The following is a 23116-nucleotide window of genomic DNA, read 5'->3' as shown; positions in this document are numbered from 1 at the left end:
AGAAGTGGTCTCTAATAGAGGTTGTAAACTGCAAAAAAATTCTGTTTCGGTTTTGGAGATCCAAACCAACTATGCAATGTTACTTGGGGGTGGGGTGGGGGCTGGGACATTGCCAGCTTGGCTCTAATCTGTTTCGGGCTTTTTATTATCATGAGTTTCAACTTCTTTGCAATGCAAGCTTCCAGGCTCCTTGAGACAGCTGTTTTTGTCCTTAACGGCACCAAAATCACACAGAACACAGTCTTCCTTCCATCGACCCACCAAGTTTTCCCAATCACACACACACACACACACACACACACAGATAACAACAGACCATGAAGAAGTTGAGTGTTGGTAGGTGCATGCACTATGGTGAGAAACTGGCTGGTTAGGAAAGCGTGGCAGGGTGGCTGCTTTAAAAACAATCCTTTCTATTAATCTTTTTTTCCTATAGTGCCAACAAATTATTATTGGTGCTCTGTTTCCTTGTGATTACTCCCAGGGAAGCGTCTTTAGAATTGCAGCCTATGATTGAAGTCTTCCAGGGTTTTTATAAAGTTTGATTGATTGAGCAGACCCATCCCCATCCCGCTGTGGCACTGTTTCTCACAGCAACCATCCAAGTGCTTATGGGAGTGGAGGAGACAGACAGCCTGGGTAGTGCTGCAAAGCAAACCAAGATGCACCCCAGCAGATATACTTAGATTTACGTCCCATGTTATTCAATAGTGCTTATTTACAGGGAAGTGTCTTCCAAATTGCAGCCTATGATTGAAGTCTTCACATGACATTTCCTCTTCCATATGTTTCCAAAGCTGACAGGCAAGAGGGGAGGTGTCTCCCCTTGCAAGGACCCAATTGGCAGGGAGACAATGCCATTTCCTGGGCAGCCATGGGGAGGAGGAAGATGCACTCATGTGCACTGTAGTGGTTAAGAGCAGTGGAACTCTAATCTGGAGAACTGGGTTTGATTCCTCACTCCTCCACTTGAAGCCAGCTGGGTGACCTTGAGTCAGTCACAGCTTCTCAGAGCTCTCTCAGCCCTACCCACCTCACAGGGTGATTGTTGTGAGGATAATAACAACATACTTGGTAAACTGCTCTCACTGGGTGTTAAGTTATCCCGAAGGATGGTATACAAATCTAACATTATTATTGCATTCATTCCCCCTTCCCACCAACAGAGTTAATGAATAATGTAAGGGCTCTCTCCCCTTGGGATCTGATCGGTGCTGTTAAGGAAAACAAGATGCTGCCGTGAGAGCTGCTGTGTGGTATGAACTGCCTAGTGCTGCTGCCGTGAGGTATGAACTAAAATGAAACACACAACATTGGGGGGGGGTGCTGTTATAACTTGGTTTCCTGGATTTGGTTCACCATTTCAGAAGCTGATTTAACAAAACAAAACAGTGATTTCTGGGTATATTTTTGGCTTGTTTTTTCCATTTTGCACACCTCTAGACCTTAATACTCAACATGAAGACTCCTGTGATAGGGAGACTTTGATAGGGACACAGACACACATATTTAAGTTTTTTAGAGGACTGCTTATGTTTAAAAGGTTTTTTTATATACTGAAATTTTTCGTGTGCGAAGCATGTAACAAACGTTAGAGATGAGGGAGTTGATTGATTTACAAGTCAGACAAGACTGGGAAGAACCAAACACCCCGTCCCACCCCACCAGAGACAATACAGTACCTCAGCCGAAGCGACTGGCAACTTTCATATCCATTCATGATAAATGCCAAGCCCCTTCATTTTATCCAGCTACTCTTCCCTCATGTGCAGTTGATAGGCAATACTTACTAGTTATTTCTCCAGATGACATTGCAAGCAATCTCCCCCTACCCACATAAACACTTGGTTTATGACTGCAACATGATCCCTGCTTGGTTTATGACATCAGGCAGTGATCAAGAGACAGTTAGGAGAACATTTCACTATCAGAGGTGCCCATCCACCTAGCTAAGGTAAAGCTAGGGCCAAGATGCAGAGAGTCAGCAGCACTGTTTGGCTATGACAGTGAAGAACTCACTACCCTCTCTCTACCAATACGATATCTGATATTAGTAAAAAGTTTTTACATCAACAGAATGAGACATAATTGAAACAGTCACAGTCTTTATTGAACATAATCAACTGAAGAATGAGCTCCAGTAGCACTAAGGAGGAATGCTTTTTTGGCCTTGTCGGTCCCCTGCACATGGCTAATTTGCAGAGCCAGTTTGGTGTAGTGGTTAAGAGCAGCAGGACTCTAATTTGGAGAACAGGTTTGATTCCCCACTCCTCCGCTGCGTGACCTTGGGTCAGTCACAGCTCTTCTAGAGTTCTCTGAGCCCCACCCAGCTCATAGGGTGACTGTTGTGGGGATAATAATAACATACTTTGTAAATCACTCTGAGTGGGCATTAAGTTGTCCTGAAGCATGGTATATAAATCAAATGTAGTTGTTGTTGTTGTTTCTACTATTACTACTACTGATATAACTGAGGAGTAATGGTTGCAGGTTCCCACATTACTAAATCTTCATGCAAGGCAAAGCTGCATCTTCCTTTTGTTCAAGTAACTTCTGTAGAGACTGGAGTCATTTGTGGTATCCTCCAATACAAACATCTTCTCTTCTCTTGGTCACTACTGCTGCTGCAGACTTCATTTGTAGTTTGCGTGCCATTCCTCTGTGTCTGTTGGATAGCTGCCTGCAGAAAGACAAGATGAACACAGGGAGACTGAGGTACATTGGTAGCAGCTGTAATGAATATTACTTTGTGACTGGGTGAGAATTAGTTATTGAGAAAGGGGGGCTTTGGGAAGCCTTTTCATTCTGCGTGACCCAGTCAGGCTATCCACTCTTGCCTTGGGTGCGAACAGACATAAAGACCCCCCTAGTGTCATTTGGGCATGCACCTGTAGGGGGAGGTGACATTGACATAGAGATAATACTCTACCATCATTAGAAGAGCATTGCACTGGAACTCTGTCTCCAGTGATTGTTTGTTCTGCCGCCATGTGCTCTTGCTCTGATCCTACAAGGAAGAACACAACATGAGCACTTGGTGAGCACTAGCACCAGTTGGAGGTGTTTGATGTTTATCTGTGCTTTCCATTCCTTGATGTGTCTGTGCTTCCCATTCCTTCAGTGTGCAACAGCAGACCATCTGTGCTTTCAACCCCCACATTGTTCAACAGTATATTTCTCTTGTGTCCTATTGGGGGAAGACACTGCCACAACCTATTGAGTGATGGAGGATTGTTAATCCAGTACCTGATTTTTTCATTACACTGTATGTAGAAGGAGAGGTGATGCTTAAGAGTTCTGCCTTCCTGGTGGGTCCATTCTTTCTTATCACTGTGGCTTCCTTAACTTTATGGCCTTGGCTGTAGTTGTGGAGTTGAATTTCCAGGTGGGTGCTTGTCTGTAGAATCATGAAGCAGAGCATCTGCAAGAGGTCTGAGAACAGAAAAACCATTTACCTGCCTTTCCTGTCTATATTGCTAGACTTGGCTCTTTGTGTAGGCTCTGTTCATATATTCAAATGAATGTTAGGTAAGGTGTGGAGCTTGTTGCCATGACTTATGGAGGGGTTGCGGCTCAGGGCAAGAGCCTCTGCTTTGCCTGCAGAAGGTTGTAGGTTTAATCTTGGTTTCTCCAGTGAAAAGGACCAGGTAATAGGTGACGTGAAAGATCTCAGCCTGAGACCCTAAAGAGCCAGTAGAAAATACTGGCATTGATGGACCAATGGTCCATCAGAGTCTCTCTACACAGGACAACTTAGACGGGGATGCTCAAGTGTAGGGAGACACAATGTTATCTGGGAAGCATAGTTTAAAAAGACAGAGCCACAGAGATCTCTCCTCAGAGGGTTTGTTAATTTCATCTTCACTTCTTTGAAGGCTCTGTCAATTTCACCACCTTTGGCTCTGTCTTTTTAAACTATGCTTCCCAGATAACATTGTGTCTCCCTACACTTGAGAGCATCTCCATTTAAAAGTCTCACTAAATGAGACGCATTACATGTGGATGCTCAAGTGAAGGGAGATGCAATGTTAAGTGGGAAGTGTAGTGTAAAAAGACAGATCGGAAGGCTCTGTGAGGAAATAAACTCTCTGAGGAGCGCACTTTGCGGGCTCTGAAAAGAGGGGAGATTGACAAAGCTTTCTGATCTGTCTTTTAAAAACTCAAAGAGGTCTCAAGTAGAGATTCTGAGTTTTATAAGACAGCTCAGAAGGCTTTGTCTCCCTCCTCTCCAAACCACAAGCTGATGCAAGGGGGCAGAAAACAGCCCCCAGGGAAAGTCACTCTGATGTCAGCTTCATATGGGGGGATTCACTCTGTCAAGAACAGTCACTTTGGAGCGCCTTCTCCCCCCCACCCCCGCCTTTTCACTACCCCTGGTAGTATTACCCACGAGCATCCTCCACTTCGGCATAATGATCATTCAAAGCGGGGGGTGGGGGGATCTGTTTAATGTGAGTTAAAGACAGTCTCTCTCGGCTCGCTCACCACTGTGCTTTTGTAACGTCTGTTACAAAAACGTCTGTCACCACATGTGCTTTTGTAACGTCTGTTTTGCTCAGAGAGGAGACAGGAGAGCCAGAAATGGGATGAGTTGTTTTTGAATTGGCTGCAACAGGAGCTGGCTCTCTGCAGACTTTTACGCAGGAAGTTGCTCCTCAGGGCAACTTACAGAAAAGGTGGGGAGATCGCTCCTCAGGGGGTTTGTTTATTTCCTGACAGAGCCTTCCAGTTTGTCTTTTTACACTACACTTCCTGGCTAACATTGCATCTCCCTTCACTTGAGCATTCTCCTGTAATGTGTCTTGTTTAGTGAGACTCTAAGATGTCACGTGCAGAGAGTCTCTCAGCATGGCAGCTTCATATGTATGTGTATAATCAATTCTCTATACATATTTATTGTCCACATTTAGATGAATGTGAAAAGGTTAATATTAAGTTTTTCTGGAGCGCTTTCTTCTATAGTACAAAAAAGCTGCAGGTGAAGCGGGATGTTCCTCCTTTATATGAGCAGACAAGGGAAAAAACCTTCAGATGTCTTGCACTTTAGAAGAAAGCCTGTGGGAAAAGCCAGAAATGGAATTGTGTGTGTCATGGAGCTCTGCCATTAGCCATTCTAGGCCTCAATTCAAGCCCACAGAAATGGTGTCAAATATGTCAGTGAAGGAACTCCATTTCTGCCACCAACATATACATTACTTGAGACTTTTCTTCATTTATCTCAGGAATGTGTACATTTAACTTAAGGGATAAGCTTAGATGGTTTAGGCTTACACACTCCCCTGTGAAAATAATCCCAGTGATAGCAGTTGACAAATCTGGTCTCACATATCAGTGGAAATGTGCTTTGTGGGGGTCAATAAAGAGCTTCTTTGCATTTAACTTTCATTTTTGCCTCTTGTTCAAAATATGCTGATGGGGAGAAAAAGGTAATGACGCTAGCCTTATTTATACCTTTTCGTGCACTTTTATTAAGTTTCTGCTTCGCTGTCTTTTGTTCAATGTGTAGTACATATTCAGCCCATCATTCTTCTGCTTTGAGGTTTGCATAAGAATTATAATCACTGCTTTGGAATGAAAATGAAAGCCATGGCTAATGCAACAGGTCATCATGTTATCCCTCTTTTCCAGGATCGTTAATCAAAAGAAACAACATTCAGCCCTTTCGTGCCTGCAGCATTTGAACCAAGGCATATAGTAGATTCAGATTTCTGTTTACTCCCCTCCCCCCCAGTTGGAATGAAGAGGCAGACGCCAGAGTTGGGATAAAAAGGGCTGTTTATTGAATAACAACAACATAACTTGCAGCCACAGCAAGGGCCTAACTAGCAATACAAGTCAGGCCCTGGGGTCGTTCTTGGACCTCCACCCTGACCTGTCTGGGCAAGCCACCCTCTGCCCCAGGTGTAAGCCATCCATTATATGGCTGTGCCCCGGCTTGGCCAGGCAACATGGTTCACCTCTTTAAAGCTGCCCTCCTGGCCACAAAGCTGGGGGAGGACTGGCTTGTCCAGGGGTTTCCCCACCTGGGCATCTGTCCTCGCCACTGTGCTGCGAGACAACCAGTTGCTCCTGACAGACCCCAATTCCCCACCAATGGGGATATGCCACAGGTGCTCGCCATCCCGTTGCATTCCCCCCTACATCTCACCTGGCTGGGGTGTGACTATGTGACCCACCTGTACTAATTATTTCCCCTCACATCCACAGTGCAAGGTAGGTGAAAAACTCCCCCCCCCAAACAGCCAGTCATGGGCAGGGAGAAAAAATTCCTACCTGGCCCCAGTAAATGGCAACCCGCTAACCTGCACTGCAGAAGGGTGAGGTGGGTGGGCCGCTCTCAAGGCAGCAACTGGTGGCTGGAGGGGGGGCAGAGCGGCCTTATCAGGCCTCCGTCTCTGCCCCCCCCAGCATACCCGGATGGCCAGAAAAGCTCCATCCGCCTCCCCCTCCTCCAGGGAGGCAAATCCTGGCCCCCCAGCCAAGCGGCTGTTGCTGCGGCTGGGGCGTACCACATTCCTGCTAAAGCCATCCATCAACATGTAACCATTACTGAACAATTTTAAAGATTTCTTCTCTTTAGAGCACAACATTAAAAGACACATGGAAATAGTAACATCTATAACCACTTTTTATAATGAAAGGCATAATCCAACTGAAGTTAAAAGTGCTAAACTTTACTGATTTCACTTGGAAGGAGTTGAATATATGCTTAATTCTTCCACTGAAATCAATGGGAGACAAAAGTGCTTTGCTTTGGCTTACTCCAAAATACTAAAGAGAAAATGTAACATGCAAACAACTAACATGCTAACAACATGTTCATTATGTTCCAGAGCTTTTTGTGAAATGCTGGGAGCCCCAGTAGGTATGTGATACTCAAAGAAGTCAAGCAGTAAACCTTATGTACTGTGGAAATCCTCCATTGTGCATGCACGCCATCCTCCCAGCACTGAAAACTACAGTGTAACCATTCCATGCACGTGCTAGAGCCCTACAGAGTGCCAGATTGTAAACACTACCCTTACCTCTTAAAGACAAAGTAGATTTTGGGAATTCCATGAATGAATCTCCTAGTAGTTAACACACATGCTTATCCCAAAACTCTGGATTATAAAAGACAAGTTCATTGGCTGTTTCTTGATTGCATATTTTATTGCTCTGCTGCAGTCTGGCCCTTAGCTGATATGCCAAGAAGTAACGATTGCGATTACTAATAGAGAGTGCATGTCTCCCTTTTAGGGGTACTCCATTAGTGGTAAACAAACATAACCTGGGGTGAAAGTATCCTAGCTTCAGTGTAACAGGTGACAGACTGCAACTATCTCAAACAACTTCCATGCTGGTGGTAAAACAATTTATTTCAGCAACTAAAACAAAAGCATAATTACCTCCCCCTAATTAAAGCCACTTACTGATGAAGTAGTCTCTGCTGCCAATCTTGCGGCATACCTGGCAATCAGTCTGTGCTCTTCATCTAGACGGTTTGGACTGTCCATCAAACTGTGGGCAGAGGGCAAGGAAAATGAAAGGTCCATTAATATACAGGTTAAGAAGACAACATTCTGTAACCTATACAGAGAACAGATGACTGTGGGGAGGGTGTGTGTGTGACAAGAAAGAGAAGTACAAAATTACGCATGGTGTAGAGAAAAAGGAGAGAGAGTTCCCTTCCTCTCATAATATCTCTACTTGAGATCACCCAATGTAATTCACTGACAGTAAATTAAGGACTGACAAAAGAAAACGCAACTGTACATAATGTATAATATGGAATTTGTAGCCCAAACTTATGGTGATGGCCATTGACTTATATGGCTTGTGAGGGGGGTATAAGCAAACACTTGAAGAATAGTTCTAACAATGGGAATTAGCCATAACAGTTTTCTAGAACCTCTGTGTTGTCTTGGAATACTAGTTGCTAGGGCCAAAGAGTACAGGAGGGCTGTTTCCTTCAGGCTCTGTTTCTGGGCCTTCCAGAAGCATCAGGTGACTGCGATGGGAGACAGATCCAGCAGGGCTCTTATGTTCTCACGTTCTTTATGTGGGTCTTTTGCTACAGTTCCTGTTCACGAGGCCAATCTGTCATTCGTGAATGTATGAAGCTAGTAATATTAATTCCCACCTTCAGAGAGATATCTGAAAGTATCCTTGTCTTTTGAAAAATCCAAAATTACCTTGATGTAAATTTGGGTTTTAATCATTTATTTTACAACAGCCTCCCCTTATTTATTCTTAATTTTACAATTAATGCAAATTAATTGCAAAATAAATTTTTGAAAGTGGCCTTTATTTAAACAGTCACAATTGATTTCTTAGCTATCTCACAGTTCTCCAAAAATCATAAAAGGCAACTATTTTGGAAGTTTTGGTAATATATAAATTAATAAATTCAATGGCAATACATTGATTAAAAGAATGATCATTAAGCCATTAAAATTCTTGAACTGGTTCACAGTCTGTTACCACTTTTGCTTATCTTTGTTAAAGTGTTTTGACTGCCACATCTGGCACTCGCCAATTAATCAACTAATACATTATTTGCTTAACCTACTCATTAAAATAATTAAAGAACACTGTCCTAAATAATAGTTATTAATTCTTTATTTTGGACAAACCCCCATTTAAAACTAATGAAAACTGTAAAGCATGAGCATGTACTGTTTTGAGGTTTTCCTAAATATTATCAAAATGTTGCATTGTACTTCGAATATTTAAAGGCACTTAATGTGTTTCAGCATAGCTGACAGCAAGATCTTTTTTTTCAGAATCTGGATCCAGCAAACTTCTGCAAATGCTTCCTATATCACAAGGCACTTCCATCTAATGGCAGTTAAGGCAACTTTAGAAATTCCATACAGGAGAAGCAGTTTTAGATTGCCTTGATACTGACCACCATTTGGCTTGTGATGAAAGCCCTTCTTCCAACCAGTCCAGGATCATCTGTTTCAATGTCTGTGTATAAAATCTGAACTTGAGCAAAAGGTGCAGAGAAAGACCCTGCGTATTAGGAAGAATGCAAACAAAGCATTCATTCTGAATAATCTCTTAGACGTCAAATGTAAGTATATACCATATTGTTTTTAACTGTGTTCAAGAATTCTTAAGTATATGATGGAGCAGAGTGGAATTAGGCAGCATATGTTGCAGGGATCCTACTAGGGTTGAAGAAAGATCCCTCTGAATGCTTTGGGCATACAGATATATTGCTATCCCCTTGAAGGCCCTATCAACAGAGGCTAAGTTGTCCAGTTTGGAGAAGGTTACCCCCCGCCCCCCCGCCGCTGCCCATGTAATCCCCAAGTGCAAACATTTACTTTTCATCGTTGAAGTAGATTGCAGCTATTCACTTAAATACACAAGAAAATAAGGCACACTTAAGGACACGGGCTAAGCTTGCAGAACTAATCTTTGTCACTCCTTTATCTGGTGTTATAAGGAACTGAACTCCAAATCTCCTTGATGGTAGACCATTTACTTTCTCAGTGGCTCCCACTAAATTCTGTGCATGGCAATAAATGATTGTAAGGGGGGATACAAGAGAAAAACTTCTCCCTACTGTAAAAATTGTCATCAGCATCCAAATATATTATGAAGACGGTTCCTAACCATCCAGTTCTTGCTATTGGTGGTTGCCCCTTGTTGTGGGGATGAAATGTCCTTCAAGGGTCATAAATATCCCGCTGTTAATGATCCTTATAGCTATAAAGTCATTAAATAGAATGGAATGCTAGAACAAACTTGTGTATTGTCTCCAGATGAGATATGACAGATTTATTATTGCTGAAAATGTGAAATTCCCCTTGGACATATTATTTGTGGTCAAAAAAATACTCTGATATACCAAAATATAAAGAAAAAAGGAAGGACAATAATACGAGTTATTTCTTAATCAATGAATCTATTGGGATTAATTCAGGGTGCTAATTCACCTGAAGTCCACTCATACGTTTCAAGCAAATGAGTCATATTACAATCTACAGGGAAAGGAAACACACACCCACATTCCAGTAACAACAAGCCACCCTGATTTGAAGGGAAATTAAGCTCCATTTCCAAATGCCAAAAATAAACATAAGCAATGAAAAGTATATTTCATTTGTGAAATCTGCATGAGAATTGTTCTATATAAACAATAATAATTTATCTGAACCTGTGACAATCCTAGAGCTAGAGGAGTTAGCCGTGTTAGTCTGTAGTAGCAAAATCAAAAAGAGTCCAGTAGCACCTTTAAGACTAACCAATTTTATTATAGCATAAGCTTTCGAGAATCAAGTTCTCTTCATCAGATGCCTGATCAAAACTGGGCAGATACAGAAGAGGAGGGGGAAAGAGAGAGAAGGGGGCATAAATCACAAGAAGACAGAATGCAATTAGCATAGAGGCAATCAAAACATTCCTTTGCTTGGAAATGTAAACATCTCCTTCTGGTGTGCAGTCAGTTTGTAGCAGTGAAGGTATCCAATTCCTATGTAGTATAAGCCTTCGGTAACCACAGCTCTCCCTGCCTGTTGCATCTGACAAGGAGAACTGTGGTCCCCGAAAGCCCACACCAGGCGTCACTGGGCTCCCCCAGATCCTAGAGCTGTCTGCTTCTCAACTGGCCACTGGATCCACGTCTTTAACCTGCACCAGGTTTAGCAAGTGGTAGTGTTTATTTCTGTGGTGTGATAAGTTCCACCTGATAGGTTCTAAAGTCCAAGATGCTGTTTCATGAAAGAATCAGAGGATTCTTTTTCTCTACCAGCTGTTAATTTCAGATTTCCAAATGTTTTTGATGCTGCCTACACTATTCAGGCCATAGTGCATGGTACAAAAAAATTCAGTCTCTCTCAACACCACTCTTAATTTCTAAGAACATGCACCAATCAGTGTTGTTTGGCCACTGTTGATATCAAGGCATTCTTTTGCTGATGAGTAGATGAGTAGGACATTTATACCTACTTTGGATGAAACTGCAGCTTTCTGCCTTTACTTGAAGCCACCCAATGACAGAGATTCCAACCCTCTTTAGGCTGCATTGTTCCCTTGCATGGCTACTCTTACAATTATTACTCTCTTGGTTTTCATCAAAAATCTGCCTTTCCAAATCCCTTATTTCTGGTCCTAATATAAATCAGTAGTTTGTGAACAGTAGTTCTGTCTCTTCTTTCAGATTGTCAATGGCATGGCAAACCCTTGGCAATGTCTGGAACTTTGTAGCATACTGTATGAAAACTCTCTGGCAAGAAAGCACCCATTGATTAAATACTTAACAACTGACTATAACATTCATCTGAGGATAGTGACAGAACTCTGTAAAAATAACCACATAAAGTTCAAGAGTAACATTCCTTTATAGTGTCAGAGTTATTAATATTCATAACTATGCCTTTCTTTACTTATTAGCAGAAAATAAAAAGACTGTTTTAAGTCACTGTGTAATCATAGTTAAGCGTTAGTTCTGCTAGCTGATTTTGTCTGTTGAAGTCAAGAACATGGCCTGTGTGAATGACTGATGCTCTTTTTAATCAAAGACATTAAGCTGCAGTCTTTAAATGCCAGTAATCAGATGTTTTGTATTACACATTGCTTCAGTTACTTGAACCATAAAGATTCATTTACTCATCCATCCGTCAGAAGCATTAAGTTAAAGGCTGATTGTAGTATATGATTTGTCTGAGCTGAACATGTGGACTCAACTGTATCAGTGCAAATTTGCGGGTATAAACGGAAAGAACTGAACTGGCATTTTGCTGGCATGAAGAACAATGAGAAGGTGAAGGACTATAGCTTGCTGGGAGCACAGGATCTGGCTAGGACGCTCCACTGGTGGATAAGATGCACAGGAGTGTATTCCACTTGTCATTGGCACGATGCAGCTCTCAAGGCACGTGAATGATTACTGGAAATAGCTGCCTCTTTTAAAAATATGACAATAAAAATATGGTGGACAAAATTTCAGTCTCCAAGATTTTCAGTCCTCCTGGCCCAGTATCTTAAACATCTCATGAATATCATATCTGGCTTTTGTCATATGGGAGGGTATAGGATGATGAACCAAAGCATCCACCTCTGATCTGAACCCAGCAGTAGGAACACCTGTACACCAGAAGGAGCATAAAAACAATGCAGGCCCTTGTTTTATGTAGCCTTGTTTTATTCCTAACTTTCAAAATACTTCCTGATAGCCTTACAAGTCTGTGGAGCCCCTGAAACGGACAGGCAATGTTTCCTAGTAAGTAGGGATTAGCAAATGAGAGGTCTGAGCTGAATCTCTGTTCAGCCACGAAATCACTGGATGTCATGCACATGGTTCATCTCATAGTTATTTTTAGAACAAACAACAAGAAGGCCAGCAAGCAGTCTGCACATTAAAAGCACAATATAAACAATGATTAGTAACAACCGCCATCAAAAACACAATCCTAAAACTACCTATTTACACTTGCATATTGTATTTGTACTTCAGTGCTTACCCATTGTTGATTTTTATCTGGTCAGAAGCTACTTTCATGAAGAGAACATAAAACCCTCATGTAGATCATCATATTTGACACATGAGTTTTTCAGCACTCAATTAATATGCACCAGGGAGCAGTGGTTATTTGTGGCTTCCCTACATTCACCAAAATAATGTGCCCATGATATTCAGATGTGAGAATTTTCACTTGAATTTCACAGAGAAGTTACTTCTATTTAGATTTAATCATAACATGTGAAATGCCCTAAACTAGTTCATGAGGTTTGTTGTGTCCTATCTGTTGCTAGGATAAATAAATTAGCATGTGTGATTACACCAATGTCTACTTTTTAAAATCTGACACAAATCAATGTGCATAGCAATATTTTCCAAACAAGGCAGTTGTTTGTAAAAGTTGATACTTAACATTGCTGAAATCAAATGGATCTCTGCCTTGTCAACTGAGTCTCTGCTCCATCTTTTAGGAACTGCGCACACTGCTCAGACTCAGCTTCGCCAGGCTAATATCACTCCTCTAAAGACCCCACCGAGGTGCCCAGCCTGCACTAACCGTGAGGGGTTGTTCTGGAGCATGTTGACATACAACCCAATGAGAACATGTTCATCAGCCAGCCTGTCTGCAACATCGAGGCTATACTGTAACCTGAAACAGGGTTGGGGGGGAAGGGTGTAGTCCGGACAGACAAAGAGAAATAAACAGAGAAAGCAGGAGCAAGTAAGAGTGTGAAATGGGAATTGATAAATGAGCAGTAAAATGTTCTTCCAAAAAAAAAAAAAAGCTGAAATTCTTGTCAATTCATTCTCAGAGTAATTGAGAAACTGAGCCTGCAGGACAGGATAGTTAGATTGCTGGACAATACAAAGCACCTAAGAAGATCTAAGGAAACAGAGGTGCTCAATGACCATGCAGGATATAGCCCTGGGTTAGTGCTATAAGGAAGCATAGTTCAGAAAGAAAAAAGCCCCAGCTTTCAGAAGTTGCTTTTTTTGCCTGACATCCTGTGCACACTTATTTGGAAATAAATTGACTTGAAATCCAATTGATGTTAGTCAACCTACATATGTAGATAAGTTGCATGTTACACAATGCATTTTCAGACTGCAGTGAAGAATGAATCACATGCCTGAATAAGTTCCATATGTAAAAAATTCTATACACGTAGGAAACCAGTCCATCAGGGAGAAAGCCAAGTGAGATACATCTCAGTGATATCCTAGTTTTTCATAGGTAAGGAGGTTCTGTTGTTAGGGGTCAATCAAACATGTGATCATCCACCTGTAAAGATATAGCCATAGGACCTATATACCACTATCTACATTTGTAGATTTAGCCTTAGGATTGAAGTGCAAAACATTAACTTTGCATACACAAAACTTCATCAAAATATAAAAATGTATTTTAATAAGTCATTCTGAGACCTCAAGAATTGTTAATATATTTTATATGTATTTCGTTGCTTGTGCTTCATCCAGATGGTGAGTACATTAAGGTAGAATTAAAAATCTCTACTTGATACATTTTGTAGAATGCACAGTATATTCAAAGGAAAAAGGCATTTGCTTTAGTTGTGTTAGTGCAAGCTGTCAGTGCACCTTCTTAACTTACCCTTTGCCTTTCAAAAAAGCTGGAGCAGCCCTAGCCAGCAATTTGTTCTGCTCTACTTCATTATTCTTGTAAGGAGAGCTAGTTAATGAGACAGGACAACTAAGAAGATGATAAACAGTGACAGCTGAAATCAACTGAACCTCATTCAAAAATTCTGGACCATATGCAAATAATTTAATCAAAAAATATCTCCAAAACCTATATCACATCAAAAGTCTGAAACAAGGTCTGGAGTTAGACTAAAACAGTAAATGGACTTTGCAAAAGCTAATAAAACTTCTGTTCCCATATATATAAAGAAAAAAGTCTGCTAGAAACCTATTTAATTTCACACAGAGCTTCTAAGCTGCAAACTTGATAGTGTGCAAGAGGAGATTTAATATGCCTATTCTTTAGAAAACACTTCTGTCAGATATTTCTGAAAAAAAGGACCCATTGTCTTTGCCACTACAGAGATATTTTTCCATTATGGATATACTCCAAAAAACCCATCTACAAATAGCTAAAAACATTTAGTGGAGACCTCTAATTTAAATTTAAGGAAGTGCAGCATTCATTCTTCATCCTCAGTTATGCTTCTTCGTTGCTGCATTCTATTAATTACACTTTTATGTTTAAATATCAAAAGCTTTTAATATCCTGACGTAATTTGTAGAAAATGAAAAATAACTGAGCACATGAAACTTCCTTATACTCAGCCAGGCTATTAGTTTATCAAAGTCAGTATTGTCTACTGTGACTGACGGTAGCTTTTCTGTGTCTCAGGTTGAGCCTATCACTTATTATCTGATCCATTTACCTGGAGACGTCAGGGTTTGAACCTGGGACCTTCTGCACACAAAGCTCTACCACTGAGCCACACCCCGTTTAGTCTCCTGTCTCTTAAAATGATATACCAAAGCAGGCTACGAAAAATGTTCTACCTTGCTCCAGTTTGTCCTCTTTTCATTGCAGTTACTAGATATGAAATGCATGTCCCAGCCAAAAGGAATGTGCTAGTATACTATATAGAAGAATGGGTTTCTACATTTGCAATGTGTTATAAGAAAAGAAAAACCTCTAATTATTTTGAATCCAATAGTCCAATCCACAGTCCTACTAGTTCCAAGAGCTAGGAATGAAACTCTTTTGTACCACTGAAATTAAAAGATCCGAGGCTAAAATTTTAACACATTTATTTGGAAACTGATTCCAACAAATATTTTCATCACATAAATGGGTATGGTCCTAATCTCTATGAGCTGCTGTGTACACATGTAATTGTATATATGCAGGGGGTGGGTGCCCTGTTCATTTTTATGCCATGAATATTCTATGAATGCAGCAAGGAATGTTCTGTGCGCACAGTGACAGTCTATGTTTCAGAACAGCATGTATAGTTCCATGTGCACATTGGTGCCCTCATATGTGTTTTCTGAGCTACCTGGTGACTTATGGTAAACATGTATATGACTGAGAAGTAAATCATCTTAGGCCTAATTATGGGTTGACTGGCATACTGATTAAGCTCCAAAATAAAATACTACTACTTTTATCTGCTTCTTCCTTTCATGCTCTTAAATTGATTAAAGTTCCAATACAGCCAACTCCTGCCATGAAATTAAGATTTGTTCATACAGTTGGGCACAACCATTCAGTTCAAGACCTCTTCATTCAGTTCAAACATGAACTTAACACTGACAGTCTTCATCTGTCAACACAGTTATTACTGCTAATCCATACAAAGATATTTAACATGATTAACAATGCACTGGTGATCCTCTACTGCTTAGATAAGGCCTTTCCTATTCCATGAGATAACAAGCAGTAGAGGAAGAAGAATCACTTATCAACTATATGTCTGATGGGGACACTGTCCAACCAGAAGAATTTGCTGATGTTGGCAACATATTGGATCATTCTGATCAGAGTTTCCATTTTAAATCTCAGACTTTGGGTGGGCATTCTATGGTTACTAGACAGGCGCCAAAGTAAAATTTTGCTTCATAGCAGTGCTATGACAATTAGGGGATAGAGGCAGAAGTCAAGGCTTGCCTCCCCAGTGACAGACATCTCATCTGCTTTACAGATTGGGAGATAGATGCAAAGGCACAGGATTTGTCCTCCTTTGAGTGATAGGCAGCCCTTACTGGGCATGACAAAAACAAATGCTTTGCTTGCACTATCAGGCAGGCAGGGAATACTATAGTGTATGGGAGGGACAGAAGGTAAGGCCTACTTTGCAGAAAGCTTGCTTACTTTCCAGATGGGAAGATAGAATCAAAGATATTGACCCTCCAGTAAAATGCACCTACACAAAGCTAAACAAGACGCAAGAGGTCAGGGATGAGAAAGTTCTGATGATCTGATCTCTGTATTTGAAGTAGAGCCTTTGATTTAGGATTTGAGAAATCTCTACATCTTTAATTTCATGTAAAACCACTAAGTAGGTAGACTGTTCGCCAATACAGTTCCAGCTCCTCTCCCAGGGCTAGTATAAGGCCCACTAAGTCAGGCAAGCTCTTCTTCAACTCTGTAACAAAATGGAGGGTAGGACTGGTCTATATTTAAACATAAAATGGAGCAAGAGTGTGATGGGGACTAAACACTATTAACTGCCATACACTACCCCACTGACTGGGGTGTTTTTCTTTTGGCCAAGCTTTGACACTGGAGGTTAGCTGGACTAGAAGAAAAATGCTGAGATCAGCCAAGCACACTGAGGTAAGGCGGGGGAGGGTTTAGCTCTTTTCACCAACTTCAAATATAGACCACAGTCATTCACCAAGAAAGAAAGGAAAACACTTTTACACCAATTCACTGTTCTTTGTGTCCTCTACTTTCTCCTATCTGTCTGAAACCTGGCAAGGAGGATCCTTGGAAAGGGGTAGAGCTCCAGAGAATTTCATCCCAATTGGTAGAAAACAAACAAAAAGTTGCAACTGGAAACATGTTTCTCACTGAAACAAACTGAAGTTAGTAAGTGTAATAATAAAAAAGAAAATGCATTAAAATACTAAGGATAACAACTCGAATTCAACTTCTATGTACATCACAACCAAGCTCTCCTCCATAAAAGCTTCAGCAGACCTGGATTTTAAAGCAGATCTGGATTTTTAAAAAATCCAGATATCTTAAGACTTTCCCCTATTGCTTCTGGAACAGATTCCATCATTTCCAAGTTTAGCAAGTCTGGTAAGGACTTCTGCAACATGAACAAGGCCACCTAGGCCAATGTGGAGAGATCATCTCAAAGTAGCATGCAGGCACAGGAATCGCCTGTACCAGTAAATAGTCTCCAGAACTTCAGCAGATCTACAGATTCTTGTAAATCTCTGGTCCATTTCAGAGGGGCTTTATTGTAGCCAGAACTACAAATAGACTGCCAAAAGCTGAAAGGTACAATTCAGTAATATTTTATTCAGTAGGGGTATCAGAAAAATCTCCCAGTTTTCCAAATTTCAAACTTTCCGCAATAAATTTTACACAGAAAAGACATTTGCTGTTTGTTGGTACATTTAACCATGGATATCTTCGGGTAACATAGCTAAATGCTAAATGTATGTGATATGATGTATCAATAATTTGTTTTTATTGCCCTGATTACTAACTGACAGAAGAAAAATGCAAACAGAAACATTATGATGAAACATGGTATAGAGATTCAGCATTCAACTCCTGTGAAGGAAATAAAATAAAATAATCATCATCATTTCCATATTTTTTGGATTGCCAATTACCCTATTCTACTAGCATTGCTTATTGGGATTCTTCAGTCACACACAAGCCATGAGGAAGGGCTTTACTATACTCAGATGTTCACTCTAGCTAGTATCTTAATAGAACAGGAATGCTAACAGGAATGCAATATAAGAGCTAATAATTTCCCCTATCCAAGGTCCTGAATAAGTCACTGAGTGTGTATGCGTTGTGTGTACCGTCAAATTGCCTCCGACCTATGGCGACCCTATGAATGAAAGACCTCCAAAACGTCCTATCATTAAGAGACTTGCTCAGATCCTGCACACTGGAGGACATAGTTTCTTTTATTGAGTCAAGCCATCTCGTTTTAGGTCTTCATCTTTTCCTACTGCCTTCCTTTCGGTGCACATGGGTATGTATGTTGTATGCACACCTAGGTATCTTTAGATCCCAGTTTATATATGCATCAATTTGGCATAATATTTTAGTTTTAACTGGCTAAAAATAATGTTATGTCTTCTCCACACCACTGAATAATTTGTTGGACAAATAAAGCAAGGAGCGTGCCATCATCTATTATTTCCTATAAAGGATCAAAGAACTATCTGGATAATTTAGGCAACCTGGTCAATCTTGCTTGATCCTATAGTCTTCATTTCTCTATCCCCTAATTGCTACTATTTAGATACAAAAATAAGCTTTTATATAGCCAGTTACCAAATAGTAACCCAGAATTTAATGCAGGTTGTGAGCGATGGATACCCATTATCAAAAAATCTGATGTTTTCATGTATGATACAGAAATCAGTAATTTTCACAAGCTCTCAGCTGATGCCACAAATATCAGCATCATGAACACTGCACAATTTTCCTACTTAAAATTCTTTATAGAGAAAAACGTCACACCACAGGAGTCTAGATTTACACTGAACCAAAACCAATGTATCAGTCATTAAATGTGAATGTAAATTTCACATTACATTTTGTGTCTTCAATTCAGTTTCAGATCAGTGTGAGATATACTAGATTACAGTCATTCACCAGTACACAAGTGTATAGAATTATACCTTTACTGTTCTTTATGTAACTTGTGTAAATGCCCTTTGTTGGTTAATTTAATTTATGATAATGAAACATGAAAATCTCTCTTTTCCATTTCTATGCAAACAGAGAGAGCGGGGGGAGGGCAAGAGAGAGTTTGCACATGCAGCATCTCATAATTGCTCGAAAAAGAGGATGTGACCACAGAACTACTGCAATATTGTATCACTAGTTAAGAGTGAGAGAATCTTGCTAGATTGGATCAAATGGCCCATCTAATTTAGCATGCTTTTTTCAACAGCAGCCAGCCTGGATGTTTCCAGGAAGTGCAAAACAGGGCATAAAAGACTTACAATTTACAACATTAGCTTCACCATACAAACAGCGGCAAGTGTGAGCCCTGGTATATTTATGCAGAGAATGCTCAAGTAACACTGCTGCATGTGAACCATCTTTAAGCACTTGGAATTTCCATGAAGCAAGTAAGTACACAAAGAAAACTGACACAGTAAGACAGACTCATCATTATGTGAGATTTTGTAGAAGTGAATGAGAAATTATTGTTGAAGAATATACATTTCTCTCTCTCCAGTCTAACAAAGTTGATCTTTGTAAGAGTTATTCAGAGTGAACTAATTGCAATGAACACATTTAATTTGTAAGGGCATTTCATCTTTAACTGCAATATTTCCTTCACTAGATCATCACAATACCACAATTGAAGTTTCACTACCTTCTTTCTTTGCTGGTCATGGTCACAAACGTACATGTCAGACAATCAAGGAAATGTAGTACTTTAGTTTCAAACATCTGAACAATGACTGCTTAGCTTAATGTCAGATTTCATAATTTTCCTAACTTAAAAAATATTTACTTACACCACAAACAACCTTGTAAGCTGTTTACAATATACTTTAATGCCTTTTCCTTATATTATACACTTTGTGTTTCTTATAATACAAGTAAGATTCAGACCATATGTAGACAGGTACATCCTACAGAATGAGACATTCAGTGTATGTAAGCCTGTTTATTTGATTAGGTGCAATAGCTATTTAAACTGTTGCAAATGAATTGGTAGGGGGAAGCAAACGGTGAGTCTAGTTAGAGCTCAGGGGTTTCCTTTACTGGCTTTCATTCCAACTTGTAGCAGCCAATGTCACAGCAAGAGCCTTTTTCAGTCTTTGAAGACAGGTGCTGATTTCACTCAGAGAAATCTCTCAGGCACCCTTGAGTTTGGATGCCTCCTTCCTGACATCTGATCACTAGCAACAGGAGAGGCTCTTCTCAAAGGCACAGAGGCATGCACCTACAGCTGTGCTACGTACAAAGTATCTGATGGGGTGTTTTTCTGCCCTGTAGCTGGTTTGCGTGTAACCATCAAGCCTCGTTTACAGGTGGAAACTTATCTTCTTGTATGGATTGCTGTGCCTCACTCAGGAATAGCAATCAATATGTTTTTTAGTGGAACGCTCCCTTTTGACTTGTGTTTCCTTCTTCTGTGCTTTGGGGGAAATACGTTAAAATTAGAAATCCACAGGACACTTGCCTAAGAGCAAAAGTTGCTTTAAATACTTGTCAAATGCAAAATACAAAATAAAAAAGTAGGGAAGTTCAAGGCTAGCATGAAATTCATTTGAAGTCTAATGGAAACCACAAAAATCTCCTAATTTTTATCTAACAAATACCAACAAAAAATTTCCATCATTAGTAATTCTGCAGAATAAACTAATGGATTGATTTTAGACTATAAGCTACAGAACTACATCAATTAGTAGTTTAGTGCTCTTATACTGACCGTGAATTGTTGTGAAGCTGATTTACATACAGCTTTATAAGAGAATGCTCATCAGCCTCAGGACTGGCTACATTTATACTCTCAAGTAACCTGGATGATTCAAACAATGAAACTTCATTAACAGTCTGTAATAGGGTAATAGTATAATGAAACCATTCAGGAAGGTGCATTTATTGAGAGAACAGGACTAGTTTATCCAGTGCATATGCTATATATTTATATACTGTATGTATTATTCCACTGTTACTGCATTGTTTTCTACCTTTGTAATTCTACTTTCTGCATTGCTTGACATGTTCTGTCTGATTTTTGGCACTGTTTATAATAGGCCTATTGCATTGCTTTTTAAATCTCTCGTGCTATTTGATTTCACTGTTTTACACCATGCAATCCACCTTGAGTTGCAGTGAGAAAGGTGAAATATAAATAAAGTAAGTAAATAAAGAAATATATTGAAACATGCACAGAAATAAGGTTAGTGTGCATTCAGAGCATTTAATTTACACCCTTTGGAGATGGGATGCAGTTTACGAGAACAAAGTACTAAGATGTAATTCAAGGTGACAGGGACTAGAAGTAAAATTTTTTAGACCAAGTTACAAACTACTTCAGCAGGATTTCATTGGAATAGGAAAACAACCCACAAAAAGTAATAGTAGAAAGCCATTAAATTACTCAAAATAGTTAGCACTGAAAACTGCATAATAAATTTGCTGCTGGATTTCTAGATTTGGGTTAAACTTCAAAATCCAGTTCTTTGTCAGAACTTTTTGCTTTGCCCTCAGAAGTCTTGATTTTAGTCATATCAGTTCAAAACAACTGAACACACAATTGCATCTTGAACATGAGCGTATGCACCAGATACACCTTAATTTTCTTTCTCTCTTTACAAATAGTGATGTAGTGGTTAAAGTGTCAGATTAGGATTTGTGAAACCCAGGTTTGAATCCCTGCTCTGCTATGGAAACTCACGGCATGACCTTGGGGTAGTCACTCTCTCTCTCTCTCTCTCTCCCTCTCTCATCCTAACCCACAGAGCTGCTGTGAGGATAAAATGGAGGAGGGGAGAACGATATTGTAATCTGGTTTGGGCCTCCCATGGGGAGAAAAGTGGGGCGTAAATAATTTAAGTACAGAAAACACTTTATCTTGCTTATTCTCAAAAGGTTTCCAGAATGCTTAATAAATGAACAAACAAAATGCACTGCAGATTAATTCTGGGTATTTATTTGTAGGTAGGGTACTTTAACACTGTTTACAGGCTGCATCCTAATAACACTTCTTTGGGAGAATGCCCATTGAATAAAATGGGACTTGCTTCCAGGGAGACACACTTAGGATTGCTACCTGAGAAAGTCTGGATCAAAATGTTCCCTTCTGCATGAGAAAGGTCCTTTCCATTCCAACAGGGGCTGCTATACATCTTGAGCTTGAGTACTGCATACAAAAAGCTAACTTGATTCCAAATATGTTTTTCTGCTTGCCAAAAGCCTGTGCATAAGCATAAGCATCAGAACTGTTGTGGGAGCTATCTATTGCAGGCATTGTAAGAACTCTTATGGAAACTGCTGAACAAATTTTTTACAAATATTATTAGCAGCTGTTTTTCTTCTACTCATGATGACTCCTTTGATTCAACTTGGCCATTTCAGTGCTGTGGAAAGAGTGCAGTTCTGGCTGGGTATAGCAACTTTATACACTCACAGTGCAATCAAATCACAGTGTCTGCAAAAGACAACTAACTTCTTTTACACAGCCCTTAAGATTTCTTGGTAGAACCATTAAGTGAGAGACAAACAATGTTAGTAGGGATAGAACACTTGTAACTTTGACATCTTCATATAATGCATTAAAAACAAATAGAATTCACTGTTATAAGATGTAGTGACATAACATCAGCTTAGGTGGCTTAGGGTTAGAGAAATTCATGGAAGGTAAGATTTACCAATAGCTGTTAGCTATGATAGCTAACAAATGATAATTAATGGAAACCTCCACCCTCAGAGGTAATATACCACGGAATAATAAATTCTGGGAGCAAACAATGAGAGGCTGTTACTGTCTTGTCCTCCTTCAATATGTCCCAGAAGCAGCTAGCTGGCCAGTGTTGGACGGTGAATGCTAGATCCCATGGATAGACTTCTGGGTTTGAACCAGCACAGCTTTTCATGTTTTTGTGAGTGATAGATTATCATTTCCTGACATGGCAGACTAATACAATAGCTCAAATAGTATAGCCTCTGTTCTGAATTCTAAAACAAGTTGTCATTCCTTCATATATATTTATTTTATTTATTTTATTAAATTTATATTCCACTTTCCCCGCAAATGGGCTCAGAGTAGATCATTTGGAGCATTTGTTCATTTTGCTTCTTGGTATTTAAATGCCAGCTTCTGTTTCTAGGTATACTGGATGTATATCATAGATGATTCAGTATTCAAAGTTAAACTGATATGGGTTGTATCATGACATGCTGCATACTTATAGGCATATGACCAGAGATTACCTGGGCTGGCTCTGTAGTGCTAG

At 40.0% G+C, this 23116-nt stretch overlaps 1 protein-coding gene across 6 annotated transcripts in view; it reads right to left on the bottom strand.

Annotated features, from left to right (window-relative positions):
• DTNA (dystrobrevin alpha) overlaps positions 1-23116 on the bottom strand; it is a 236753-nt gene that overhangs the window by 48129 nt on the left and 165508 nt on the right. For 4 of the 6 annotated variants that reach the window (XM_054984554.1, XM_054984556.1, XM_054984555.1 and 1 more), the window contains exons 11-13: positions 14067-14144; positions 13011-13103; positions 7413-7500 (exon numbers count right to left, since the gene is read on the bottom strand). In XM_054984554.1, the coding sequence (XP_054840529.1) occupies positions 7413-7500; positions 13011-13103; positions 14067-14144 (259 nt within the window). The remainder of the gene's footprint in view (positions 1-7412; positions 7501-13010; positions 13104-14066; positions 14145-23116) is intronic. The other 2 variants (XM_054984558.1, XM_054984559.1) reach the window with 2 other exon arrangements.

The sequence above is a fragment of the Eublepharis macularius genome, chromosome 7, assembly GCF_028583425.1.
Source record: "Eublepharis macularius isolate TG4126 chromosome 7, MPM_Emac_v1.0, whole genome shotgun sequence".
NCBI lineage: Eukaryota > Metazoa > Chordata > Lepidosauria > Squamata > Eublepharidae > Eublepharis > Eublepharis macularius.
The sequence above is the reverse complement of the archived record's forward strand: the minus strand, read 5'-3'. Positions and strand labels throughout refer to the sequence as shown.